Raw genomic sequence first — 19144 nt, forward strand, 5'->3', positions numbered from 1 at the left:
CTCTAGTCAGCTCCTGGTTGCTGGTGTAATACAGCAGTAGTGGAAGACAAATATGGGTTTTCAATGGCCAATGCCAACATCTACAGTAGTGAGCAGGGTTTAAGATGGTTGGAGGGTTGTGGGGAGATGAAGAGAGTTCCAAATGCGATATTTATGAATGGTTGGTCAATGTACATATGCCAACGTCAGATGGGCGTCTCCATGTTTTTTCAGTATTCTTCACCATGAGTGACTATAATCAATGGACCCTTTCACAGCTTGTGATGATGACTTCTGCTTTATTTAGCAGCGAATATCTAGCAACATTTTTACATTATATTTACTGAGCATATTCATATTTAAATGTATTTGTATTAGTATTTAGTGTAAATTCAAAACAATATACTTTGTATTACTGTGGCATTAGTAACTGATATAAGATAACACTGACAGGGTTTCATATCCAGCTGTTGAGCGAGTAAATTTGGCACATTTCGCTCTTCTGAATACCATAATCCACCGCTTGGAAATTCGTGGAAATGTAATAGTGGATTTTTTATTTTGCTGTTGGAGCAATTGGGAACTCATACATAACATTTGCAGTGGTCTGTCATGTACCTCAATAGAGGTTTAGCACACTGTTGTTTACTTCCATGTACCAAACTGGGAAATGTGAAAAGGGTTCATCGGACTGCAAAGTACTGCACAAAATGCCTTTTTAATCAATCAAGCAAAAGTTTTGTAACTATCATTTTCTTACTGACATATATCACCGAAAATAGAATGTATATGTATTTACATGATAAATACATTAATTGTTATCATTAAAACTCATTTGACATTGTCATCGGATTCTGATCCCCATCCCCCCACTGTTATTGTGAAAATGGTTCGGTCGAAACACCTGGCCAATCAAATGTGCGGAACACACACACGAGGTCCATTGTGCAGCTAATGTAAAGCGATGACTGACTACAGATTCAAAATGCCTCACCAACTATCAAATTAAAAAAAATTTACATCTCAATTTTCCTGCCATGTAGGCAGTAGGTATTTAACTACTTCAAGGTTTCACAATAATACCTTGGTTTTATTATTATACCGTTGAAATATTCTCATTGACGGTATTGCATTAAGTTATTGCACGAACTTTTGTAAAATCTTAACCAGTTTAATTAAGACAGAATATGCGACATTTACACATCATCATATAAACTTGGCTAGATAAAATAAATCTTTAAATTGCGCCTTCCTCGTGTTGCATTTGACTGTCACTCAATTTTAAAGGTGTCACGAGCACATCTCGAGCACATCAAAAGTCCAGCACGAGCGCAACATACAGGTGAAACTCGAAAAATTTGAATATCGTGCAAAAGTTCATTAATTTCAGTAATTCAACTTAAAAGGTGAAACTAATATATTATATAGACTCATTACAAGCAAAGTAAGATATTTCAAGCCTTTATTTGATATAATTTTGATGATTATGGCTTACAGATTATGAAAACCCCAAATTCAGAATCTCAGAAAATTAGAATATTACATGAAATCAATAAAAAAAAGGATTTTAAATACAGAAATGTCGGCCCTCTGAAAAGTATAATCATGCATATGTACTCAGTACTTGGTTTGGGCCCCCTTTGCATTAATTACTGCCTCAATGCGGCGTGGCATGGATGCTATCAGCCTGTGGCACTGCTGAGGTGTTATGGAAGACCGAGATGCTTCAATAGCAGCCTTCAGCTCTTCTGCATTGTTTGGTCTCATGTCTCTCATCTTTCTCTTGGCAATGCCCCATAGATTCTCTATGGGGTTCAGGTCAGGCGAGTTTGCTGGCCAATCAAGCACAGTAATACCATGGTTATTGAACCAGGTTTTGGTACTTTTGGCAGTGTGGGCAGGTGCCAAGTCCTGCTGGAAAATGAAGTCAGCATCTCCATAAAGCTTGTCTGCTGAAGGAAGCATGAAGTGCTCTAAAATATCCCGGTAGACGGCTGCGTTGACTCTGGACTTAATAAAGCACAGTGGACCAACACCAGCAGATGACATGGCTCCCCAAACCAACACAGACTGTGGAAACTTCACACTGGACTTCAAGCATCTTGGATTGTGTGCCTCTCCATTCTTCCTCCAGACTCTGGGACCTTGGTTTCCAAATGAGATGCAAAATTTGCTCTCATCAGAAAAGAGGACTTTGGACCACTGAGCAACAGACCAGTTCTTTTTTCTTTAGCCCAGGTAAGACGTTTGACATTTGAAGCCCATGTCCAGGACCCGTCTGTGTGTGGTGGCTCATGATGCAGTAACTCCAGCCTCAGTCCACTCCTTGTGAAGCTCCCCACACATTTGAATGGCCTTTTCCTGACAATCCTCTCCAGGCTACGGTCATCCCTGCTGCTTGTGCACCTTTTTCTTCCACACTTTTCCCTTCCACTTAACTTTCTATTAATGTGCTTTGATACAGCACTTTGAGAACATCCAACTTCTTTTGCAATTACCTTTTGAGGCTTTCCCTCCTTGTGGAGGGTGTCAGTGATGGTTTTCTGCACAACTGTCAGGTCAGCAGTCTTCCCCATGATTGTGAATTCAACTGAACCAGACTGAGAGACCATTTAAAGGCTCAGGAACCCTTTGCAGGTGTTTAGCTGATTAGAGTGTGACACTTTGAGCCTACAATACTGAACCTTTTCACAATATTCTAATTTTCTGAGATTCTGAATTTGGGGTTTTCATAAGCTGTAAGCCATAATCATCAAAATTATATCAAATAAAGGCTTGAAATATCTTACTTTGCTTGTAATGAGTCTATATAATATTAGTTTCACCTTTTAAGTTGAATTACTGAAATTAATGAACTTTTGCACGATATTCTAATTTTTCGAGTTTCACCTGTATACAGACAGACATCCGTGCGAACCTTTATTTCTGCTGTCTGGGATTACTTGGCTATCTAAGCACCATCAGTGTTGATGGCTACCCAGTCTGTAAAGTTTGCTGCAAAAATGATCGGCTCAGGCGGGAAACACTTCAAACCTTAAGCACCATGAATTTGAGGAGATGAATGCATGTGGAAATACAGTACAAAGGATAATAAATTATAGCCCGTTTCATAAAAACACAAGATTCAATGTAGTTTTACATGGATTTTTAATGACTAGTTATGCTAAAGTAATGTTTATGCTTTCTGTCACATTCACAAATGCAGCAAACGGATTAAAACCCTCGTTCAACTTTTCGATGTGTCAACTTTTATTTTGCCTAAGTGCAGTGCAACAGCAGGCCAATGTGTTTTTATAATACTAATAATATGTTTTATTTATAAAACATTGTACTAAATAGGGTTTACAAAATGCATGGCTTTTTGGTGTTCAGTGAAACTGTGGCAGAAATTGTCAGTATTGGACAGAATGGCAATAAATAATCTGCACATGAATAATATATTTTCAGTAGGTTTTGTAGAATTAAACTAAATCACAAATGCAACAAATTACTAAATGCATGCAAATGCATATTTGAAGTGATAACTTGGGCAATAATCATTACAAATGATTACAATTCAGTTTAATAAATAATAAAATAACAATAACAAAATATTTTTAGTTATAATCATCTGACTACTGTACATGTTTTTCTTTTTTTTACCTTGTCGGATTAAGAGAGTGTCCTGATGTTCAAGAACAAACGTTAAAGGATTAAAGTTGAAGAAATCCTAAATAAAGTTCAAGAATTGGTTATAACCGAAATATTTACATGTGTTTATCAGAAATAGCCTATTTTATAACCAAATATTGAACTGCTTTTAATATTATCAATGCACCTAAATACTGTGAAACCGTAATACAGTTTTGTGACGGTTATCATACCGTTACACCCCTATTAGGCAGCAAAGACAGTGACAGGTCCACCTGCACTTGACCCACGTGTGCGCAGTTTGATTGACATCAAACACACCCTCTTGCATTCCCTGCTTACTTCACAGCCATTGGATACAATTATTTTATTGACATTTTAGATTTGTTTCCAGTGAGATATTGAGTTTATATAGTGACTTTGCTGTTGTGAACATTATTGTTGCTACTCTAGAATTGTTGTTTTTTATTATTTAAAAAGATATATATATTTTTAGCAATTATTTAGTAAAAAAACAAAAATCATTAAGAGTAAGACAACGTTCTTTATTAGAATATTAGTTTTTTGGAATCCAGGTTGGCAATGAGCACGTAAAAGCACTCCACACAGTTAACCCCCCCCCAATTTGGAAAATGTTGTCCCCCTATCCATAAATCCTGATGGTGGCCCTGTTCTGAATACTCAATCACTTATCCCTTGTAGGTCAGGTTTATCTATCCAGGGAGTTAATGTACAGTATGAAGAATATGTAGCACCGCCACATGAGGACACTCACCTTCTGTGGCAGGCTGATGACCGGCTCATGTTCTATCTGGCCTCTGAGGAGCAGGGAGAAATACTGGCTACAGGCTGCCAGCACTGCCCTGTGAGCACGGATCTCCCTCCCTTCCACCAACACAGTCACATCACACAGGACGTCCTGCTTCCGCTGTTCATTCAGGCACAGAAGGATGTTGGCACAATGCACCGTCGACTCATACACATACATTGGAGCTTCAGGCTTCTCTTCTGTAGACATTTCTTGCTCAGAGCCTGGAGACAAAGCAAACATACAAGATCCATTTAAAAATGGAGCAGCAGTAGGTCAGCATCCATGACATGGACTATTGCTCTTACCTGAAATCTGGTATTAACCCATAGCATTTAATATTTTGGCTTTCATCATAATTTATGATTATCTTTCTTGAGAAACAGCATTAAAGGTGCATTTATTCATATTTGTAAGTACTTTATGTAATATTGGACTTGGACACTGACACATAGGTGTATAGAAACAGCATCATTAAAAAGCAAGCACGTTTTCAGTTACTAATGCCATCGCAGAAATTCACTGTTCATGCGATCTGTAGCAGGCCTATTATATTGAACTTCAAGCAGACAAAAATGAAAAGGAGTTATTTAAGATACAGCACAGAGCTATTTTAGAGCATTTAGCCCCTGGATGAACTGGATTTCGGGTGGATAGTGAATAAGATGCAGGTTTTTGCACTGAAATACCATGACCAAAAAAGGGGACGCTGTTTGGCGAATTCACCCCTTTGATGTTCGAAGCCCATAAAACATGCTGGGGTTTAATGAACCAATCTAACAATTCAATCCCCTGATCACATCACATAAAGAAAGGTGAGTACAGTTACCCACAGCTGATCATAAACAATGCAGAACTACTCATTAACCAAAGTCCTTTTATATCATAGAGTTTGCTGGTATATCTAGAATTTAACACCTTTATAGAAACCACTAATAGAACAACACAAGTGCATTAAATCATAGTTGTCAATGCAACTGCACAGATGTCTCACATTGAGTTGATGGCTAATTAGTAGCATGTGTCAGCTACAAAAGTGGGCTGACAATTAGCAATTTGATTTGAGGATTTCCAAAACAACAAGAGGCAACTAGTAGAGTTTCAAAGACACAAATTACATGCATTTCTTAAGAATGTCAGATCAATTATCTTAAAAATAAGGACAGTTATGACATAGTTATCATTTTGTCTTCTAGAAATTACAGTTATGTCAAATATCTTCATTAGGATCATACTTATACAAATTCATAATCATCTTATTTTTTAAATGGTAAACATCTAGCATAATCTTCAAGTGGTTTGTTAACTAATGAGCATAACTATTCTGTTCTTGATTCTGGACATATATTCTACAAATTCTGATATCATACTTTCATTTGTTCAATTCTAAAGGCATTAATAAGCTGAAAGAAGGAACTACCAAAGCGGATATTCCAATTATTTTGAACAAGCATACTGAAAATGAGCCACTGAGTTGTAATTACTCTCTTTCACACATCTTCAGCATCTTGGCCTTGGTAATCTCCGCATCAGCTTGTGAATCATTTACACATTTCCCAATAAAGATTAACTCTCTAACACACACTCTTACACTGACATAGAAATGTTTGATAGCAGCCGTCATCGGCATGCTCTACCCACGCTAATGAGATATCACCACCATGTCAATTCATTAAGAGATGCTGCTCTGAGAAGGAAAAAAAATAGCATGCAAATAAACACAAGGAATTACATGATATTTCATCATCAACAACAACACTGTGATGCATAACCATACCAGATAACCATGACTATTATACAGATGAGCAGTTTTACAATGGAGCTATGTGTAATTTCAATGTGGCACAGTACAATAAGACATCAAAAGCAGTGTTCATTTTTTGTTTCAGTTGATTTTTGTCTTTTGACTTTGAATTTAGTCAATATTTAATGTATTTTAATCAATTTCAGTCTGACTGAAATGGCATCTAATTTTAGATGATGAAAACATTTTAGTTTTGTGCAAAATAACAAAGACATGTCAAAACATAACAGACCAAACTTCAACTAAATTTAAAACCTGTTTAAAAATGTATAAACATTCATTCATTTAAATATGTACCAAAAATATAAAACATTCATCAATACAAACAAAATAAACATTGTTTTTGTTGTAATAACCCGAGCTCCTAAAAAATAGCATAACATATTAGTTACTTTTCAGAAGTTAGTGTACTGTGAATTCTTCATACTTAAGAGATGGTTATTCATTTGTGTTTTAGAGACTGTTTAGGATATTGCTTTAATTGTAGCATGTTGATTTGCCAACAAAGTATTCACAAAGTGAGTTACACATTCTAGTAGAGAACTTAGTCTAGTAGAGAAGTGCATCATTGTTGAGGAGTTGTCAAGTTAAGCTCAATCAACAGTATTTGTGGCAAATATTGATTACCACAAAAATTTGTTATGACTTTTCCCTCTTTTTCTTAAAAAAAAAGCAAAAATGGCAGTTACAGTAAGGCACTTACAATGGAAATGAATGGGGCTAATCCGTAAACATTAAAATACTCACAGTTTCAAAAGTATAGCCATAAGACATAAATCATATGTGTGCAAACATAATTTTAGTCTAATAAAAACAATTACTAACCTTTCTGTGTAAACTTATAGCCAATTATAGCCCACTTATAGCCATAACGGTATAATGTCAACAAACACTAAAACAACTGTGAAAATTATGATTTAAACAACTTTACAGCTCAAATAATACATGAGTTTTAACAGAAGAATTAATGTAAGTGCTTTTATATATCTGTCTTTAAACCCTCCAAAAATTGTTCACATAAATTGAATTATTTCAATTGTAAGTAGCTCACTGTAACCTAGTCAAAATAGAGAGACGAGTCAAAATAATTGTTCTTGTTTTGGTCATCAACATTATACTAAAAATGCTATCATTAGAGCTTAATTTAAATTGAACCCAGAATATCACTTTAATGTTGTGGATATGGCCAAATCGTAAAACCCTACAACAACAAACATTTAATAATTAATTGTGTTGGGATTAACGCTGAAAAAGAGTAATAGATTAAGACTAAATGATAGATAGGATAGTCATCCATTGAAAAATTATTTACAGTATGTATAAAACTAGGTTTAATCAGCTACAGTGGAAACAGACCATTGTGATCTGTATTACAGAACTAGCCTACTTTGTTTCTAGTCCTCCAGAACTGAATGGAATTATAATTAGAGCATTTTTTAAATGTCCACTGTGTTGACCAGCCCTGCAGTCTCTCTAATTTATGAAGCCCCTAATTTCCTGACCTAGATCACAGCAAACAACAATATGGCTTGATATCGAGATGCAATAATTAGCACGTTTACACTATAGCAAACAAACCAAAATCAGATTATCGTGTGATAATTGTCAAACTCAATTTATTATACACAAAGAATTGAGGTTTATTAGCACTACAGTTCATTAAAAATGAAATTAATGTGCTTTGCTGTATTTGCAATTAAACTTAAAAAAATAATAATTATTGTCCATTAAATCCCTCATGGATAAACATTAAATAATTGATTACACGGCACAAACATGGTGACCCCATTTAATTAAAGAAGGTACATGTAATTCAAGGCATCCTCACTTCAGGGGGTAATATGGCTGTTATGACCACCAAGAGAAGCCTGGCCTAATTTGATCCTGACCTGATTAGAGTGGCTATTCTTTTAGTTCCAAACACTAAAAACCTTTCTGTGAATAATAAAGAGAGCATTGTCTTTTATAAACAACTAAGGTGAGATGTAAAAGCTAATGGTTTTAACCTTTCAATTACCAGCCTAGATCTTTAACCACTTTGCCACCCCAAAATAATGCTAAATCTTACCTTTGGAGGCACCTCATTGAATTACACATGAATTTGTTTGATGAAAAGACATCGAATTAACATATCCTGATGAAATATATAGGCTAACTATAGCTGCAATTTGCAAATTCCATGATCTCATCTTTTTTTGTTGAAGGATGTGGTAGGTTGCTTGAGCAGTAATCCAGTGCTGCCTGCTGGTTGTTGCTTTTAAACCAGCAGGTTAGAAGTGAAAACCACACAGAACCCAACAGAAATAGGCAACACACCTCACATAGGAGCTCATCTTGGGGGGATTTTCCAGCAGGAAATTCAACAATGACATCTTTAGTTTCAACAATGAACTATTATGTTCAAAGTAAGGTTAGTACAGTGGGTCACTGTCATGTTCACAATCTAGTGTAAATGATGTGAACAAATGAAGTTTAAATGGAGAATGGATCTCTTTGAAAATGAAAGCTATTTTTGTGGTACTTCGTGGGAAATCTTCCACAATGCATTAATGATCGTGTTCACATCTGATCTGCTTAAGTTCCCAATGGAACCTGTAGTTGAGAAGTCCATTACATTATTTAATTGAATTAAAGCTGTAATGTGTAATTTTGAGTCACAATCATTACCAAATGTAAGCGCAAAAATAACTAGATTGTTAGAGTTTGATGTTGGCTTTACAAAGCCTGGTCCGAAGTTTGAATGAAAGAAAGATAGATTTAAGATATGTTGAATGCTCTAGGACGAGCTTCATTCACAAATTTTGGTCTTGGTTTAGGGATTTTGAATCCCTAAATCTCAGTCTAATCTAATCTCAGTCTGTAGAATAACAATGTTAAGCCCACATAATGATTGTTTGCTAAAGTAACCTGCCATTGGCCAAAAAACAGAAAGTCACGCCCCAATCACACGCCATTGTAGGGCTGGGGGATATGGCCAACGATATTTTTCATATAATTTGATACCGATATTTATCACTATATACATTCACATTTGCAAATTTTTTTTTTCTACATTTCCATTTACGCATTTGGCAGACACTTTTATCCAAAGCGACTTACAGTGCATTTATTACAGGGACAATTCCCCCGGAGCAACCTGGATTTAAGTGCCTTGCTCAAGGATACAATGGTGGTGGCTGCGGGGACAAACCAGCAACCTTTTGATTACCAGTTATGTGCTTTAGCCCACTACGCCACCACCACTCCAAGTTGCAGAAGAAATTGGAAAAACTAAATCCTAAACACAATTCACATTTCAAATGTTTTGTTTTAATGTTGGGCAAAGTACATTTATTCTCTAAAAGGCAATAAGGTGTTAGCTTAATTCTGTTCTAGCTAAAAAGCTGAAGTATCTCTTACAGTCATACAGGGTACTCCTAAGCAGGCTTTCCATTGCAAAGATAGGGGACGAATCCATGCCAGAGGATCCATGCCAGCTAAAACATAGCATGAATGAATCTTGATTTCCAAGACTGGAGTGAGAAGTGACTCATAACTCCCTATAATATGGGCAAAGGCATCCATGACACAGAAACACTCTATAAATACACACAGAAGCTCACAGTGTGGTTGATAAACATACTTCAGTTCAAACAGCATATAATACAATCAGCAGATGTTCATGAGCGAAACAAGAGAAAAAACATTATTCGTATTTTAGACTATTGATTTTAAAGCAAATTGGTAATTGATCCTAAAAAAAATTTGCAATACAAATAAAAAAAGCTAAAACAGTTTTGCAAAGCAGAAAGTTTTTTCACACATTACCTTTTGGTCTTTGTTTCATGTCTTAAACCGCTCTAATGACAGTTCATAATAACAGTACGAAATGTGGCTTGTCCAAAAACAAACGGCTTTGTAAGACTGGCTCTAGGATGTCTATGCCCAAAAGGCGCCATTTCCGGTGAAAGTCAAAGAACTGAACAACGTCATAAAACGCTCACACAGAAGAGCATCTCCACCTGAGACAACACACCCTACTGAGGAAGGACCATAAATGCAAATCTCACTCACATCTGCCCCCCTCTTACATACCTCACCTCATACATATTAGGTATCATTTAAAAGGTCTCAGTGCAGCTGGTGAAATGGTCTTATTCCCTTTCAGCAAAGTCAAATCACAAGTAAGATTTAAGAACTTAGTAAAATACTGTTTGGGAGGGGCATGCCCCTGATAGAACATCTCTCACAGGGATCTCTCTCTGTGCCGTTTTGTGGTCCGTTCGGCAGCTCATTTCAGTTTATCTCGGCCCATTCAGCACGTTTCGCGGCCGACTCACCGACCCGCTCGGTTCTCCCGAAGGCCAATCTGCCTCTGATCGGCCCCATAGTGCATCGGGCCACCGGGAAAATGCCAAGGAGAGATGGCAAAGGAGCTCGGAGAGTCTGTAATCAGATATCCCACGCCTATCGCTGCATGTCATTTTCAATTGCCAGGAATGTTTCTTTGACTTCTCTAATGTTTGTTTATTCTGATCATGTGTGAAATTGTGGGACAGTGGTGGCTCAGTGGTTGAGGCTCAGGGTTACTGACCAGAAGGTCGGGGGTTCAAGCCCCAGCACCACCAAAATGCCACTGTTGGGCACTTGAGAAAGGCCCTTAACTCCAGGTTGCTCCGGGGGGATTGTCCCTGTAATAACTGCACTGTAAGTCGCTTTGGATGAAAGCGTCTGCCAAATGCATAAATGTAAATGGGCTTTGGTTGATTTTGTAATGTACGTTTTAAATCCTATCTGGCAAATAAATTGTTGCTTTGATTTATTCTGTATTCCTCTGAAATCATTTATCACCGGTAGATTCGAGGAATGCCATTTGTTCCCGCAAACTTATGTCCAGGATAATGATCATTACTGGAGCCTATGAATAGGAGAAAGTTGTAAGTCTACCAGTCACTGCTTATGACCGTCTTAGCAAGTTGTATGAAACGTGACTAAATAAAAATATCATCTGGTTATGAGCAAGCAGTAGGTGGCCAAATCAGATGATATTAGTAAACCCTACAATCACTGACCATGAACTGAACTGGCGATTTTGTGTCCATGAAATCTATGTAATTAATCGGCCGGCATATGACAATCAGGACCCGAATGAAAGGATAATGAAAGTTAGGAGGATTCAAAGTCAGTAACTTAAAAAGATAAAATGAAAAGAATGATCAGAAATCAATTAGAGCTTAAATTGTAGAGCCAATTGATAAAGTGCAAAATTAATAACAAGTGTTTTTGCTTCAACGCTCAGAAAAGACAGAACATCGCTGAAACCTTCAGGGGCCATTCTACTGGAATCCAACATCGGAACAAGAGTTCGGTTATACCCTTTTATACAGCTTTTAAATGAACCAATAAACAATGATTTTTAACCCCGTACCCAAACATGAATCTAACCATGATTTTTAAAATGAAAATAACTTGTGTAACATGCAAGAAAGAAAACATTGGGGTTTGGAACAAGACAAGAGAAGTGTTTTACAGGCAATTGGCATATATCAGTCACTTGAAAAATATGGAATTAGTAACTAAATTTGTTCACAGATATTTCCTTTCTTAAATAAAAATTTGATGCCTGTATTTTATTGATTTGAAAATTATATTTGTTGGTTGATTGATTAGAATAAAAGTCAAATATATCGTATTATAGCCAAAACACTTCTTTTTCATTAAATAAAAGTACATATAGATTTTCACATTTAGCACATGCTTTTATCCAAAGTGATTTACAGTACATACATTTTATTAAAATATTCCCATGCGTTCCCCTGTAATCAACCCCAAGACATTGGCGTTGCTACTAGTGCATGGAGTGGTGGTGGTGTAGTGGTCTAAAGCACTAAACTGTTAATCAGAAGGTCGCCGGTTTGATCCCCACGGCCACCACCATTGTGTCCTTGAGCAAGGCACTTAACTCCAGGTTGCTCCGGGGGGATTGTCCCTGTAATAAGTGCTCTGTAAGTTGCTTTGGATAAAAGCGTCTGCCAAATGCATAAATGTAAATGTAGTGCCATGCTTTACCAATTGAGCTACAAGAATATAAGACCCATACTAAAACACACTAAAACTAGAATCAGCAAAGTTGCCTACAGAGCAAGAGCACCATTAAAGTTCAACTACATTGATTATAACGGGAATGTTCTAGTTTTGTTGTGTTGCAACTTCACGTTGGCCACTGTCAGTGTAAATGTGGTGTCGGCATGATCAAGGTCTGGACATCCTCATACAGATGGTAATTGAGACCAGCATGGGAGTCTGGGGTTCAAACAACAGTGAAAGAAATCACAATTCATACCATGAATTTCAAATAAATATCACACACGTACAGCATGTTCAAACATCTCAGATTAAATTATTAACATAATGAACTAGGAATCACTGAAAAACTTGTCAATTTTCTGAGATCCCCTTAACTGATTTTGAAACATGTGAAACAAAAAAGCAAAAGTTGAAACGCTTGAGCACATTTTAAAACGTCATCATACTCTACTTATGGACTATTTGATTAAGAATACAAACATGCATTAAAAATGACTTTTAAATCTAAACGACTCAACCTGGACATGTAAAAACATGTTGGGACAGCTAACTTTTGAAGAATGTTCAAAAAACAAGACTCAAACAGGCTTGACCAGCAACAAAAGATTTATTTCTGAGATTAGAGCTCATGTAATCTCTTTATTCTGTACTAATGTCGAATGATCTGACAAGGCAGAAAGGGTTGCCCTTATTTGGCAATGTTCTTGAATAGTTCACCCAAAAATAAAAATTCTGTCATTATTTACTCATGCTTAAACTCCTATGCTGTTATTCGGAACAAAAAAAGGATAATTCGGAACAAAAAAAGGATAATTTTTTTAAATGTTTATGTAGGTATTTTCGACGCACTGAATGACAATTCATGGTGACTACAGCTGTGCAGCTCCACAAAACGACATAAAACATTATTTAAGTACTGTAAATGTAGTCCATATGACTTATGCCCTATATTCCAAGTCTTCTGAAGCCATTTGTTAGCTTTGAGTGAGAAACATGCAATTAAAAAAAAAATAACATATTTTTTTAATGCTTTGGTGTTTTAGTGCAATTGTGAAATAGGGATATTTCACCCAAAACTTAAAATTCTGTCCTCATTTACTCACCATCATGTTGTTCAAAACTGCATTACTTTTTTTTCTTCCATGAAACATAAAAGGAAATGTTAGGAAATATGCTAGTGTCAATCACCATTCACTTTCATTGCATATTTTTTTTCCATAAAATTAAAGAGAATGGTGAGGATGCTAATAATCTGCCTACTTTTGTGTTCATGGAAAAAAAGTCATACAGGTTTGGAACAACAAAAACCGAGATTACAGTGAGGTACTTACAATGGAAGTGAACGGGGCCAATTTTCTTAGGGTTTAAACAAAGTTTAAGTGGCAAGTCAGCTAGCAGTATAAGGATTCACAAGCATTAACACTCCTGATTATGTTGGTAAAACTAAGAAAAACTATTTTACAATGACAGATCACCACCCTGAAGTTGAGATAAAGTTCAGTGTTTTCATTTAAATTGATCGTTCCCCAAATAAGCAAAGGTATTGTAATCCACTGGGAATGATCTTTCTTTCCGGTCACTCAATTTTCTATGATATCACCAGCTCCTCTCTTATTTCAGCAGAGCCAAAGACATCACGTCTCCTCTGAGGTAATCATTTTCTATCTGAGTACAACTCAACCACTCACTTTTAGTCAGACAATGAAAAGAGATTTCTGTAAACAAACATTCACTGGAGGCACCAGAAGGAGGTAACACAAATATGATCCAGAGATATCTAGGACATTTAAGATTAAATTATAATTCATAAAATGGAAAACTGCAGTGCGGTCCTGGATGATGATTTGTCACAAAGTGCTCCAGCAGCACTGAAATACACAATTAAAAGTAAAAGTTTGGTTTATCACGTTCTAGGTGTCCAAAGATGAGATCCACGGATCTGTCATTGAATAATGTCTCTTTTAATACCCTTCCTGTTTTTTTTACAGTCATTTAATGATTAAAAACAACAACAAAAGAAATATTGTATTCTAATCACACATGGATGTGCTAAAGAAACCACACACATGTTTTTTATATGCACTTACTAGCTGATGCCACTAGTCTTAAAGAGACAGTAACGATTAAGCACATGTTCTACATATCAATGTAAATACATGAAGATAGTACAAATTATGCATGTAAACAATAAATATGTAACAAATATACAATAAATTCAGAAAGTATTCAGACCCAAGTTTTTTTCACAGTTTGTTATGTTGCTGCCTTATGCTAAAATGCTTTAAAATTATTATTTTTTCACATTAATCTACACTCCATTCTCTCCACTCCAACCCTCCACTGCATACCGTCCACTCCATAATGACAAAGCAAGAAACAGATTTTTGATTACGTTGGAAATGTATTAAAAAAAACATTTAAGAAAAAAAATCACATTGACATAAGTATTCAGACCCTTATCTTAATTCTTAGTTGAAGCACCTTTTCTTAGCAATTAAAGCCTCAAGTTTTTTGGGTATGATGCGACAAGCTTTGCACACCTGGATTATGGGATTTTCAGCCACTCTTCTCTGCAGATCCTGTGGGATTGTAAATTTAGGTGTGACTATAAGATCAGGTGGTCAACAGTCTTTCACAGTACATCACATGAAATAAAACTACAGTAATATACAATCTAGCATTTAGGATTGGCAAAGATAAATGATGCCTGCTTCATAGTTAATTCTTGATAAGAATCAAACTGTGCATGAATGTTGACTTGTCTTTAGTTCTCGGGACCAGGTTGGCAACAAGACCTTTGGTGATCCTATTTATCTAGATTAAGCATGCTGGAAACCATTTGATGATAATTATCTAGATTAGGTCTATTTGAGTTTACATTCAGGGGTACATTGTTTCACCCCTGTGTGTAAGGCTAATATGGATAAGGACTGCCCACAGAATGCCTATAAAATACAATGTATGCCTCCCTAAATCAGACTTGATTTCTGCCACACAAGACAGCACTTTCTGACCTGTAGACTGATGCCTCGTGATCTTCTACAATAAAGAATCCTGCTTTACCCAAGTCTCCTGGTCATCTCTTAGAAGTTTCCAACAATCCTCTCAAGCTCTGTCAGGTTGGACACGGACTGTCAGTGGACAGCCATTTACAGGTCTCTTCAGAGATGTTCGATTGGGTTCAAGTCTGGCCTCTGGCTGGGCCAATCAAGGACATTCACAGAGTTGTCCCTAAGTCACTCTTGCATTGTCTTGGCTGTGTGCTTAGGGTCATTGCCCTGTTGGAAGGTGAACCTTCGGCCCGGTCTGAGGTCCTGAGCACTTTGGACCAGGTTTTCACTATGGATATCTCTGTATTTTCAGTTTTCCTTCAACCCTGACCAGTCCACCAGTACCTGTCACTGATAAACACCCCACAGCATGATGCTACCACCACCATGCTTCACCGTTGGGATGGTATTGCGCAGGTGATGAGCGGTGCCTGGTTTCCTCCATTTCGCATGGAATTGAGGTCAAACAGTTCAAGAGGCAAATCTGCCATAAAGCCCAGATCGGTGGAGTGTTGAAGTGGTTGTCCTTCTGCAAATTTCAACCATCTCCACACATGATCTCTGGAGCTCAAACAGAGTGACCATCGGATTCTTGGTCATCTCTCTTACCTAGGCCTTTCTCCCCCAATTGCTCAGTTTGGCTGGGTGGCCAGCTCTAGGAAGAGTCCTGATTGTACAAACTTCTTCTGTTTAAGAATTATAGAGGCCAATATGTTCTTGGGGACCTTTAATACAGCCAAAAAAACGTGTAGCCTTCCCCAGATCTGTGCCTTGACACAATCCTGTCTCTGAACTCTGCAGGCAGTTTCTTTGATCTCATGGCTTGGTTTTTGCTCCGATATGTATTTTCAGCTGTGAGACCTTATATAGACAGGTGTGTGCCTTTCCAAATCATGTACAATCAATTGAATTTGCCTCAGGTGGACTCCAATCAAAGTGTAGAAACATCTCAATGATGAATACTTATGTCAATTTGATATTTCAGATTTTCTTTTTAATACATTTGCAAAAATCTGGTTTTGCTTTGTCATTTTGGGGTATGGAGTGTAGACTGATATGCTAAAATGCTTAAAATTATTTTTTTCACAAGGCTGCAACATAACAAAATGTAAAAAGAATGAAGGGGTCTTAATACTTTCTGAATACACTGTATAAATGCAACACAATATATGTCATTTCAAATTAACTGATGGAATTGACTGAATTTGAGCAATTTTCAAAAGCTAAACTGTGACCAATTTGATGAAAAACTAATGATAAAATATTATTTGTAAAACTATATCTAAAAGGTTTTGTCTAATATCTGAGAGAGAATTTATAACAGAAATGCACATATATGAATCGATATCCAATTGAAATCAAAAGCTTGTGAATCGGAATCGAATTGGGAAATCTGTATCAATACTCAGCCCTAATATCAAAGAGCTATCATTCACTTTACATACTAGCCATGATTTGTCTCAGTAGATCTTGACTACATTTTTTTTGTATAGCACCATTCCAAAGCTCATGGACGCTGTACAGAAATTAAACAGAAAACATACGTACAATGTACATTACAAAACAATGACAAATGGGAGAAAACCAAAGCATATTTCAAGCAGGTAAGACACGGGCAACAGGAAGAGAGCCAACAGTCTCAAGAGAGGCTGATAGAGAACATACATTGTGGTCCGGAGCAGCGCAGGTGACAATACAGTCACAGACAGCCAATTTACAGTACCAAATTCTTATTCCAGCCCATTAGCACTTTGGCTTGCACGTAGATTAATAGGCTTGCTTGTACAAAAATATCAAAACTTCATGGTCATACATAGTGCTGAGCTTAAGGCACATACCTTAGAGATGCATACCTTTAACCCAACTAAAAGATGCTGTACAGATAGCCACCTCTGTGATAGAAAGTATGACCCAACAATTTCTCTCTTTCAGTATAGAAGGCCAATATCAGACTAAGTGCAACCCACATGTCATACCGAAACCCCAGTGTGTTTACTGCTTACTACACAGCTGGTTTCCTGCATTTATATTCACCTGCTGATTTGACTGTGTCAATTTTACTTAAGTCAGCTGATGACCTACTTCAAATAGAAGATAAGGGTCAAAGAGTTAACTTTCATCTGTCCGTTGAAAGCGGAAGATTAGAGATCGAAAAAGCGCAGTGGTAAGCATCATAACACTTATATTCAAAGGAATAATAGACACGTGATGGGGGTGTAGCTGGCGATTCTCGTGTACTATTTCAGATGGAATATATCTTGAGGCTACACATTTGGATTTGGTGGTTGAAGCTGCAATGGCTGAGATATGCACAAACTGCTTAAAATACACTGCAAGATATAGACCTGTCTTAGAAAAATTTGGCCCTGTCAAATAATGCATTAATCTACATGATGCATGTCTTTCGAAAAGGTTTATCCAAAAAACAAAGCCAGAAATATGGGTAATCTATAATCTAATAAAAAATTATAAATCCCAAATTAAGTTAAAATACTGTCATTATTTACTCTGCCTTATGTCATACCAAACACTTAACTTTTCAACTTTTAAAAAAGAACAAAATGTGTACATTAACACATATTGTTGTTGCCAAAAAAGGCAACAACACCATAAAATGTTATATTCCACTGAACAAAATCAAAGCATTCTGGTTTAGAACAATATGGGGATGAGTAAATAATGACAGAATTGTCATTTTTGGGTGAACTATTCCCTTAATGGTCCTATTAGCAGTGTCTGTATTTTCTTGGATTGTGTCATTTCCTCTCTCACGGCTGTACCTTTATGCCCTCAGAGCCGATCTTTCAGACTAACAGCACTCTAGCTGTTCAGCAGGAAGTGAATCAGTACTTAATAGGTTCATTGAGTCCATACAGTTAATAAATGGCAGCTGTGGCCAGGTCCATTTCTGCCGCTCTCACCCTAGTTCTTTGGCCTATCTCTGGGCATTAAAGGCATAAGTCTTCTCATAACATGACTCAATACTTTATTAATGGCTGTGAACCACTTTAAATACAATGTATGTGTTATACAGAGGGTTAATGATATTGTGGTTCACTGCTAACCATACAACAACATACAGTTAGCCAAATTTGGTTAATGTACAGTTATGTACAATAAAAATGTGAGAGGTTTTTGGAGGTTGACAGATTTGGTTATGCGCAAAAGTTTGTATTTTTTGTGGTATCATTCATATCTTTAGTATAAATGCTGTGGGACGAATTATGCTCAGAACTGCAATACTTAGTTTTAGAGGTTTGTTCAATTATCTAACCCTAAATATGAGAAATACTGAAGTAATAGCGATGCTTGGCTTCCACTGTTGAACACTAAAGGTCAAATATATGGTGACTCAATAATTTCATGACACAGAACCAGAACTCTGTTTGCTTGCTCTATCGAACTATTACAGAAGCCTTATTTACTAGCCAATGAAGAAACATTTTGATGTTGCAAACGCAAGCAGAAGACAAAGAATTAATGTTTCTCAACTGATGATAAGCAACAAAACCACAACATCTGACAAAACACACAGATGTAACACAGGTACTTTCATCTGAAAACAAACCCGTTACATGACTAAGAACTTAAGAAGCCATTTCTGCAGTCTATAGTGAATACTTTACATTGATTTGGCACTGGCCTTTGTTATGTGTCTTTGTTATCTGCCCTGCAACGGCAAAACACAGTAACTACGCCAAGAGTGTCTAGCTAAATGTACTGATATGATATGTACATAAATCTAAACATAACCATCCATTACAGGACAGATCATAGTCCAATAGACCTGATTTCGGTCATAGCTCA

The 19144-nt window shown here is 36.7% G+C and overlaps 1 protein-coding gene across 1 annotated transcript in view; it reads right to left on the reverse strand.

The window, feature by feature from the left end:
* LOC127657118 (transcription regulator protein BACH2-like) overlaps positions 1-19144 on the reverse strand; it is a 39586-nt gene that overhangs the window by 17956 nt on the left and 2486 nt on the right. The window contains exon 2 of the mRNA XM_052145772.1: positions 4385-4641. Coding sequence (XP_052001732.1) covers positions 4385-4627 — 243 coding nt within the window. The 5' untranslated portion in view covers positions 4628-4641. The remainder of the gene's footprint in view (positions 1-4384; positions 4642-19144) is intronic.

The sequence above is a fragment of the Xyrauchen texanus genome, chromosome 16 (assembly GCF_025860055.1).
Source record: "Xyrauchen texanus isolate HMW12.3.18 chromosome 16, RBS_HiC_50CHRs, whole genome shotgun sequence".
Taxonomy (NCBI): domain Eukaryota; kingdom Metazoa; phylum Chordata; class Actinopteri; order Cypriniformes; family Catostomidae; genus Xyrauchen; species Xyrauchen texanus.